At 43.9% G+C, this 10,952-nt stretch overlaps 1 protein-coding gene across 2 annotated transcripts in view; it reads left to right on the forward strand.

The window, feature by feature from the left end:
- NCALD (neurocalcin delta) overlaps nt 1–9,640 on the forward strand; it is a 50,092-nt gene extending 40,452 nt beyond the window's left edge. For both annotated transcript variants that reach the window (XM_068183676.1, XM_068183684.1), the window contains exons 2-4: nt 734–1,130; nt 7,373–7,478; nt 7,693–9,640. In XM_068183676.1, the coding sequence (XP_068039777.1) occupies nt 753–1,130; nt 7,373–7,478; nt 7,693–7,790 (582 nt within the window). In that variant the 5' untranslated portion in view covers nt 734–752 and the 3' untranslated portion in view covers nt 7,791–9,640. The remainder of the gene's footprint in view (nt 1–733; nt 1,131–7,372; nt 7,479–7,692) is intronic.
- Nucleotides 9,641–10,952: the final 1,312 nt, after the last annotated feature.

Consider the following 10,952-nt stretch of genomic DNA (forward strand, 5'->3'; position numbering starts at 1 on the left):
TTAAGGTGATTTAATAGAGACTGTATCCAATAATACTTCTTAATGGTTAATTTAAGGGAAATGAATTTCCAATTTCATTGCCTGAGTATAAAACATAGTAATAGTTTGAGTGAAGGAATCCACTGTTGATAAAATCTCTTCAGATTTTATCTTAATTTTGAAATAAAATGGGAATTGATCTATGCCAAAAAAAGAGGCAGTTTCTGGGTTGCTTTCTGGTTATAAAGATAGCCCACACAAAGGGCTTTGGAGCTGCTGGTTTCAGCATACACTGCAGTCGCACCTTGATCCCATTTTGGAACAAGACCAAGGGAACATAGGCCTTTGTACCAGTCTGGCTTCCACCAGAGATAGAAAAATTGTGTCTCATTAGGCCAGGTCCTCAGGACAGTTGGGTGACTGGGATGGAGGGTGTGCTGCAGCACACAGCTACTGTTAGCTGTACCTTGCAACAATCATTGCTTATCTCATGATTTCAAGGACGACAATCAATTCAGTGTAATTACTGTTCTCCAGACTGTCAAAAGACAATGTAATCGACATGTAGATTACGTTTATCAATTTTTCTAGAGTATACATGTAGTTCTGGACATTGTCCAAGGTTTCAGTTGATACCCAAGACTGAACTATCATCAGAAAACTCAGAATACAGCATACTGTTCTTCTACAGCCTCCAAGCTAATCAGTATCAATAATTAATAATAATTCATATGTGTTTGTTTTTGCTCTACAGGTAATACTTTAACTCCAATATGGGAAAGCAAAACAGCAAACTACGCCCTGAAGTCATGCAAGATTTGCTAGAAAGTACAGACTTTACAGAACATGAAATCCAGGAGTGGTACAAAGGCTTCTTGAGAGACTGTCCAAGTGGACATTTATCTATGGAGGAGTTTAAAAAAATATATGGAAACTTTTTTCCTTATGGGGACGCTTCTAAGTTTGCAGAGCATGTATTCCGCACTTTCGACGCCAATGGGGACGGAACAATAGATTTCAGAGAATTCATCATAGCCTTGAGTGTAACGTCGAGAGGAAAACTGGAGCAAAAGCTGAAGTGGGCATTCAGCATGTATGACCTTGACGGGAATGGCTACATCAGTAAGTCAGAGATGCTGGAAATCGTGCAGGTAGGTGCTGCTCAGAGGCACCCCTGGGCTCCTTCCTTGAGAGCAAATTATGAAGCAATGTTACACTGAATGAAAAACTGGCAGCACTGGTTTACAATGTTCTATAACTGCTTGGATATAAAATCCTATTTCATTTGGCAAAGTTTGTGTCACAGTTCAAACTACAGCTTAATATCCACTGCATGTTCTTCCTGAGCAAGAGGCTGCATGGATTTTTCTTCCCTGGGAGCTCCGTTGGGTTTGAGCACAGCAACTGCTGATAAATGTGATTCTCTAACCCTGTCAATTAATTATGATTAATTGCAGTTGAACCAAGTAGGTATACTAGAGCAACCAGGCAGTGTACTTTTAAGGAAGACAGGCTCCCTCCACAATAAGAAGCAAATCTTTGAAATCATGTTATTATGAAGAACCAGGTCAGCTCACATATTATGAAGGTGTTTTTTCCGCCTAATTCCACTGAGGTCTGCATTATTAGAATCATACTAGCTGTCTTCATATTAGGTTGACAGTATAGATAAACCTTATCTGAGTAGATGATTATCCCATACACAGCTTCTTTGGTTGTGTTTGCTTGTGGTGTTAGTAAGAGTCCCACGTCACTGGCTTTCTCCATGTTTTTGCCCTTGAGGCACATCACTCTACTGAAAGATTTAAAACATTTTTTATTTGGCAGTGTATTTACACAGCTTGAATCTGTATAATGCAGCACTGTTAAAAGAAAAAAAAAAAGCCTGTTATCAAGATCCTTTCCTTTCCCTGGAAATTTTGAAGTGCTAACAATGTACTGTATTATTCAGACTTGTATTTGCACTGAAAACCAAGGGAAAGTAATGCACACAAATTACAGGCTGTGATGGCCAGCTGCATGTAGGGAGTCAGCCTAACGGGTGGTGCTCCTGTCTTTCTTCCAGGACCCTTCTCGCATCCTCCAAGCAGTGGCCAGTACCAGCACTTGCACTGCTTCAGCAAGACCAGATCCAGAGCTCAGCTGCAAATCTAGTGTTTGTTGCCTTTCACTTGGTCTGTTTTGTGCTCCTGTGTCTGAGTTGAGGAGCAGGACCTCCCTGTCTGTGCCGTGACAAACCCCATGGAATATTTGCATTAGAAGATCCTCTGGTCCTTACAAATCTTCCTGCCCCTCAGGCAGGGTAAACAGACTGTCAATTATTGTTTTTATGTCTGTATTCCTCCTCATGAAAAACAGAAAGAGTCCCAAAAGAACTAACACAGTACACAGAAAACACAGGAACCAAAGCTGGGTAACCGCCCGCTCCTCTGGAGGAGGAGACACCCCGGGGGCTGCAGGACCCCTCACTGCTGTCGAGGAGCCCAGATAGGCACCGTGCCGACAGGCAGCACAAACCCCCCGGGCAAGGAGCATTACAAACAGGCAGAATTTGGCCACAAATTTGTTCATGTCAAATGAAATTAAAATATCAGTGGCTGGATTTTCTGTAGTGGGCCAAACAAGGACCAGCAAAGCTGGAAGCTTTTTCCAGATTTGCTTGCCAGCAAGTCTAGAGGCTGAAATGCTCTGCCTCCTCTTCATATTTATGTCAGTACCAAATCATAGCATTGTCTTTACAGCCATGATGCCATCATCAAACAAAATTGCAGCTGAGGGGTCAGTGTAGGGCGGCGTTCTGTCAACGTGTGCATCAACGCAGAGCAGCACTTTGGCTGGGCACAGCCCTCAGCCTGGCGCTCCAGCGATCCTCCTGCACTTCTTGGGAGGTTTGGCTCTCTCTCCTTTCAGGCTGAATGTGAAACTCAACTGCATGATGCTTATAATCTCACCTCACTCAGAGGGACCCAATTTTAAGGGACCACACAAAAAGCAATTATGGAAGTGAACAGCCTGAAACCAGTTATTTTGGTACTGTGGACTATCAGCAATTTTTAAACCATGAAAGCTGCCCTTTCTGTGATGAAGCTTCCCATAAGGCAATGTCCTTGTAGATCTCACCCTGTTCTCTTCTTTCAGTTTTTTTTTAATTCATTGGTCTCCTTGTATTGCACTGGTCTCCAGGAGCTCCTCCCAGGGGGATGGGATTTGTTGTGTAGTCTCTGGAAACATGTTCAGCTGATATCTGAAACTGAACTAGATGAGCATATTTTCTTGCTTTGATGAGAAGTTCCTTTGATGTAGAGTGATTAGATACAAAAAGCCAGCAAACAACTATCACTTTCATTTATGAAAGATTATTATTTTTTCATATGGAATGACAAGATTCTGTATCAAATGTCTTCCTGGGGGCCCACAGCCATCACAATTTTTCTGAGAGTGAAAATCAGAACTCTGACATATCTCTATGTCTCAAAGGAACCTATTGCAAGTCCCTTATCTAGCATACATTTGCAAATTGATAGAGTGGGATTATGTTTTCCTTGGGATTTTTTCCTGAGATAATACATCAAAATGAACACTAAAAGAAACACCTTTAGTCTAAAAGTCTTAGTTTAACAGAAAAATACTGTTACTGTGGGATTACTGTATTTTAAATAGCATAGAGGCAATGCACACTTTTCTTCTTTTTTAGTCTGCTTTTTTTTGTGCTTTGAAATCCCTCACTCTGCAGTGAATTTCACTGTTATGCAGGTGCTTCCTTGCATTTTCTTTCCATTGCTCTGGCCTAATCTAACAGCACTGCAGACAATGCAGGCGTTGCACTCTTGCCCAGCATTGCATTAAGGAGATTGAGATAACAGTGGTACAGCAACACTGGAACAACAGAACTGCTGGTTAAGGTGTCCCACAGGAGCCCTTGTGACTGGCCAGCTGCCAAGGAGATGAAGGTGAATGGTCCATAACAGCTTTCTCAGGCCTGTTTTCCTTGCTAGATGGCAAAGCATCTGCATTCCTTTAAGCTCTGTACACCATCATGCCCTTAACCACGCAGGCACAGCCCAGTGCACTCACCATGCCTGTCCATGAGCATCCCTAGGCCAGTCTCTAAAAAACCCTGCCCTGCTTAGAGATCCACCTGGAGCCACCTGCAGAGTTTGGAAGCTGAAGGACTTTGGTGGTGGGCTGACAATTGTAGAACCTCAAAAAAGAAGGTCCTCAGGATACTGCTACACTCACCAGGCATGGCACGTCTGCAGACTACTGTGGGAAGAGGCTTCACAGCCTGCCCTCTTGACAGACCTTGTCACAGCTCCTCTCAGATTCATGTCTCAGGATTTTCATGTCTCCCATATGTTTACCTATAATCTAAATAGCCCAGTCCACTCAAAAATAGCTGCAAACCAGTTAGAAGACTTGTTCCCTTTGCTGAACCAGGACATATTTGGCTAATCTCTTAAAATAAGAGTTCAAATGAGAGATGGAAACCTTGCTCTAAGGATACATTTTTTCACTGTAAGGACTCACAAGGCATTTTAAGAATACTGGGCAGAGACAAGAATAACACTTTCAGTTTAATAAAAATGGAGCACACACATTTTACTTGCTGGGATATTTGCAAGCTAGGAAGAAACGGAAGCTGGTATGGGAAGAAGCAAAAGCTGATATGGCTCTGTAAAGACAGTGTCAAAAATCTTCTTGAGACTGAGAGGAAAACAATTTTTTTCAGGCCAGTCATTCACTTCATGAGACTTCTAGCCATTAGAGCTTATTTCAACAGAGTAAAAAGGATCAACTGAAAATTTGTGCTGTCATTGCTGCTGCCATCCCCATAACGAGCTTTTTGACAGTTTGCCAAGCATACCAGGAAGATGCAGCCCTCACCAAAGCTTCTGGCCGGAGTGCAGCAGTAGCAGCCAGCAATTGGGAGCAAAACCTGTGTGAATGGGCAAAGGGATGAGATTTGCCCTAAAATCACCCATTGCTGCTCATCCACATGGAGCTGGAAAATCAGAGAGAGTTCAGCAGGGCAGCAGATGAAGCTGGAGCCTGTGCTTGCTCCAGTGATGTACACAGGGCTCTGGAGGCACAACTTCCTGGTGGCATTCAGGGGTGCCAGGGAGCTGTAAGGAGCACTCCTGACAGAAGTTCACTTATTAAAGCTGCCCTGACTCAGGAGACTGCTGACAGGTATCAACTTCTAGTGCAGAATGCCACTGATGGTGTTCAGCCCAGGTTCTGGGCGGCCGAGAAGTTGCACTCCATGTCCCAGGTCCTAGCCCAGGATTAGCACAGCCCAGCTCTATGTAATTATTGCATGAAACCAAATTCCTTTCAGAGCTTGCTCTTTCAAACATACAATAAAGAGTTTTGTGTAGCTGCACTGAATTAATATGGGGTCTCAAGATTCTTAATCAGCTTTAGCTGGCTTTTACTTTGGGAAAACTTCCCAATGAACTTCTGAGTAAGGACATAAGAATTTGTCCAGAGTAACCATTTTCAGCATGAAAAGAACGCTCACTATGTTATTCCCATCTGGCTTTCCTAGAATATCTCATCTGTTATTCCCTTCACACGCCTCTGTGAAAAGGACCCTGTAGGATGAAGTCATCCTGAAGTGCTTTTTTTGTCCTAAAAATCTGCATATTCTTACTATGGTTACTTTGATCAGGGTAAACATGCCCTCACTCCCAGTCTGGGGCATTCCTCCCACACTTTCAATGCAGATTCTCTGCTTTGCCGTCCTCTCACCCAGAGAGAGGGAGTGACCCCTCCACCTCTCTTCCTACCCCAGACAAAAGCCAGACAGCTTCAAATGCTTAAACAGTGGCAGATTTATAAGCCTCATCTCTGCTCTGACCCTTGCGAGCCTTGCATGCTGATGAGGATGAGCAAGGTCTAAATTCTTACTGTCCACCCTCTCCATTTTTTTCTTCCCTATTGCCTCCTTCCCCCAGTTCCCTCATCCCTGTGTTTACGTGCTTTCATGTTCATCCTTTCTTCTGTGCTCCTGGTATCAGAGTATCATGGTTGTGTGGACAGCATCCCTGCCTCTACTGAGGCTCTGCTCAGTACTCTGGAACATTAATTCTCCTGGGAGATGTGAAGGGTGAGCTGTTGGCAGAGGAGAAGCCAGCAAGACGGCCAAGGAAGCGGCTGCTGCCTAGTCTGAGTGTAAAATGTCTGTGCTGCTTAGTGGCATCCTCCATCTGTGCTGTTACATTCCTGGAGCCAGTCCTTGGGGATCCTGAGCCAGATGATCTGAGCGGCTAAGGCAGAGTGACTTCATAAAGGGAAAGAGGGGAGAGGGGTAACCCAATGAGAAATCTTGGCTTGCATGAAGGACCCCCCCTCCCAAAGCAGGAGGAAAGGAAGAACAAATAACTAAAGCAGTCAGGTGACAGCCAGTGAGTTGCAGTGGGCAGCAGAAGGGGCCAGTTGGACCAGGGCAATGCTGCCTTGGACTGGGATGTGCTGCCCCTCCACATGGCTGGGAGGAACCCTGCAGCCCTCTGAGCGCTGCTGCTCTCCCAGGTGTGGCACTGCAGAGACACCTAACACAAAGCCCTGGTGTTTACTGGTGCTGCAAGCTTATGTTTGCCAGCAATGTTTGGATAACCAGTGCAGAGACAGATCCTCATCCTTATTTTAAAATTAACATTACCTCTCTTTCAGGGGCAGCTAGTACCAAAGGTGGCTAATGCATTTGTCTGTGCAGAGACTAGGTATGGGTGGTAGTGGTGCTCTGTAGGACCAGAACATCTGGTCTCTGTGGAGAAAATTGGGGAAGGGATTTTGAGCTGTGCACACACACCAACCCCCAATGAATGGGGGGTCCAGTCCTTGATGGTCCAGTCTTTGTTATCTGTGACATGCTGCAAATGCAAGGAGTCACTGCTCTCCCCACAGACAGGATGCTTACAGGGAGGGAGACAAAGGAGATGGGGGAGAAGCAAAGGCAGGGTGAGGAGACAGGTGTGGTGAGGATGAAGCCTGTGTGCCAAAAGCATGGAGATTCATCTCAGCACGGGACAAGACCTTGGTGGTCTGGCTGTTCCTCCAGGGTCTGGGAGCTGCCATTGCCCAGCGTCTTGTACAAATGATAAATTTGTCCAAAGACTGCTTTAATAAGGAAAAATGTTACCTTAGTTCAGACCCAGATGGTGTTTGATCATGACTAAATGAGGAAACACAGTATTCCATAAATGAGTGTCTTACTGAAGAGGGAAGCTGCATGTACTGGTGCCACCCAATGCCCTTCAGCATCCAAAGAGCAGGTCTTGCTGGTGCTCTGAGGATATTTTCTGCCTGTTTCTGTTACGAGAAGATCACCATACCCTTGCATCAAGATAATGTGCTTCTTACCAGCTTTTTGCTCCTGTCTATCATGCAGGCAATCTATAAGATGGTTTCTTCTGTAATGAAGATGCCAGAAGATGAGTCAACCCCAGAGAAGAGGACCGAGAAGATCTTCCGCCAGATGGACACCAACCGTGACGGTAGGCACCGTGCGGGGGGGTGGCTGGGGTGTCCCGACACATGGGACGATCTGCAAGGCCAACAGGGTGTAGGCAGGCAGGTCTTCACCTTGCAGGGTTGCTTTCCCAGGAATTTTCCTGGCTTCCCCAGCTTCCTTCCGTCATGCTTGTCCAGAGGTTTAACCGGTGTGCTGCCACCCACCACGTGCTCTAAGTAAACGTGTTTCTTTTCTAGGAAAGCTCTCTCTGGAAGAGTTCATCCGGGGCGCCAAGAGTGATCCGTCCATAGTCCGTCTCCTGCAGTGTGATCCCAGCAGTGCCGGGCAGTTCTGAACCTCTACTTTGGATGAATTATGTATCTGCTTTTTTTTTTTTCTTGCCAAACAACATTCATGGTAGTGTTGCCTCTGTATGGCCAATTATGCCTTCATTGTGGCATCTTATAGCTTATTTTGTTGTGGATTAATTATAAGAATGCTGAATTGCTCTTAACAATTCGTCCAGAGCATGGGCAGTACTGTTCTAAACAGATATTGTGGTGTTGTTTTTAAAATTTCTTTTTGTTTTTTTTTGTTTGTTTGTTTGTTTGTATCTGTTTTGGAAAGTAACATGTTGAGGAGGAGGAGTAAACCAACAACAAACCCCTTGGCAGCAAGACACACTGACAGATTTTAGATTGCTGCTTTAGTTGTTAGGTATTCACCTTCACCTGCAGGACCTGAAAGTGTAGTAAGGCTGAACCAAAGGGGTTGTGATGGGTGGGGTAGGATTCACCTGGAACCTCCCCTGCTGTCCAGGAGGCACCAGTTAAGATCAAAGACAGGACTGGGAAGAAGTTTGAAAATGCAAAACATGTGTGGGGTGTAACATCCATTCCTATGCCTCATTGTTTCAATGCTGTGAACACTTTCCAGGTTGGGAAGAAGGGACAAAATGAAGGTTGACATTTTTTTACTAGGTTTACAGTGGTTGAAGTCATATGGCTTTATCTGAAAATTCAGCAATTTGCAATCCTGATCTCCAAATCCACAACTGACAATACCTCTTGCCATTTGGGATCAGCAAAAGCAGACACAGATATGAAAAGCTGGGTCTTGACAATGAATTAAAGGGAGATACGTGTTGAATGTGAAATTTTCAGGTTAGTAATAAAGCAATTGCTACTAGGGAGAGTGGGCATTCACGTGAGGAACTCACAGACACCTGCAAGCAGCTCCAGCTAAGGCACATCTGCTGTTCTCAATGCTCTTGCATAGCAGGAAGTTTTGGGGTTTTTTTTGTTTCTCTCCATGTAGCTACCAGAGTTTCTGGGCCTGCTCTTAGGGGAAGGCTGTCATCAAAACTTGTTTTAAACATAAAATTGTAGCATTTATATTTCATTTATTTTAGTAAAGTTCAAAAAATCTGTACTGAAATGAGGAAATGGTACGCTTTATGATATATTTATATATATTAAAATTAAAACAAAAAAAGATCAGCTCTTGAGAGAAATGTTGAATGTTTATCTTTCCGCCTAGGTGCAGGATTTCTGAAATTTGCTGCTGCAAAATTTTATCCTTTGGTCAAAGTTGCGGTATGCAAAGCTAGTACACACATGTGGGATTTCTTAGGGACTTTACAAGTGCTGTTGCAAAAGAAAAGCTGGGAAAGCTTTAGCAACAGGAGGCATTATGCTGACTAAATTGGCATTAATCACTCATTAGCTGAAGTCTGCTTTGTGATCCTGCTGGAGAGCTACCCATGCAGGCAGCAGCACGGTGTTGGGAATTCATGAGCTCGTTAGAGTAACCTTTGTCTGACAGGAAAAGTTGGCATTTTGTCAAGTGACCTTGTAGATGCTAATCCCCAGTAGCCTTAATTTAAAATAAACCAAGTAAAAGAAGTCTGCTTTGCAGATGATGATTAGCTAAGTACTAATTAGAAGTCACTAATAAGTAGTTGAGCATAAATAATCTTCTGTGGAACACTAGCTAGCATGTACAATAACTGACAGAAGCAATCCTATACTTACTTTTTCCATACCGTTTACTTTGCTAGGTGTTAAGGGCAAAGCATTTTAAGGGAAAATAAAAATAAATTGAAAATAACATTGTTAATTAGTAGTACTAAAATTTTTATGAGTGGCTAATGACACTCAATAAATGTCTTCAAGCACACATCTTTGTCTCAAACAATCACAAAAATCCAATTGATGATATATTTCCATTACATTCATCAAAATACTGAGCCGAGATGAGTGTGCGAAAATAAAAAAGCAAAGAGGGCCCAACCACAGGCACAAACATTTTAATACCCAGCACTTTCAGGTGTTATGAGCAACACTAGCAAGTTTTGCACCAATTCTTCTGGCTGATGAAAATATTCTGTCTCCTTCTCCCACATCCTAATTAGACACCATGTGCACAAATCTTACTCTTCAAAGGATAGTCTGTGCTTACCTTCTTCAAGGTAATTTTCTGCTTTACCTAGAGAGGTTCTGGCCCTCTCTTCATGTCCATCACCTCATGGATTTTGAAAGTCATGTACTTGAGGGTTGTTTTTCAGCAGAAGAAACCTGGCCAGACTGCTGGGGATTGCTGGAGGAAGGTCAGTGGGCTGATCAGCACACCCCTCTGCCAGATGGGAATGACCCGTGCCGCAGTCCAGCCTCTCCGGAGGTGCTCCAGCACCACCCCTGCATGAGCAGGACAAGGTGACACCAGAGGATCCCTGCTGAACTTCCAACCTCCTGGCTCAGTGCAGGCACCCACGTCCAAAGCAGCCCAGACCTGTGGAAGCTGGCAGTTACTGAAGGTGAACTGGGATACCTTCTACGGTTCCATCTTCTTCTTAATGCTGCGAGAGCAGCTGCATGTGACCGAAGCTTTTAAAATGTTGCCTTTTCTTTAACTGACTGCATACCACCTCTTCCATTTTACAAGACGCTTCTGGCTCAGAACCTAATCTCTCAGTTTGTTTTTGCTCAGTAGTTTTGGGGTGTTGGGGCCAGGCTCACCTCCTGTGTTAACTCCCATACAACACGTGTTTGAAAGCACAACCTGTGCTGTGACCCCAGCAGAGACGTAATTCTTCCCTCAGTTCACCACGTTTGGAATAATAAGAATTAGCTTACAGCTGCAGAGGACATAGCTGCAGATAAGGCTATTGTATAAACATTTACAGAGTGAGCTAGGGTTATTCTTTTACCTGACTGCCGCTGATGATTGGTATTATTTTAAATTATTAACTATCCCTTTCTTTCTCTGCCTCTGCATGTACTTAAAGCTGAAGTTGTGATAGGAACATCTGCAGATCTCAAATCAGCAGGACAGCAGTGGTGTGCTGTGCCTCAGGTTGAAATTTTCTGCTTTGCTGCCATTAGCATTTGTAATAATAATTGCCTTCATAAAGCTTTTGAAGGCGAAGTGGCGTATCCTGTATAAAATAGTAAGTAGCACAGTAAGTCAGACTTCTGAGTGATTTATTAGCAGTATTTCCACACAGGAAGGATGGAGA

This window comes from Anomalospiza imberbis, chromosome 1 (genome assembly GCF_031753505.1).
Source record: "Anomalospiza imberbis isolate Cuckoo-Finch-1a 21T00152 chromosome 1, ASM3175350v1, whole genome shotgun sequence".
NCBI classification, from domain to species: domain Eukaryota; kingdom Metazoa; phylum Chordata; class Aves; order Passeriformes; family Viduidae; genus Anomalospiza; species Anomalospiza imberbis.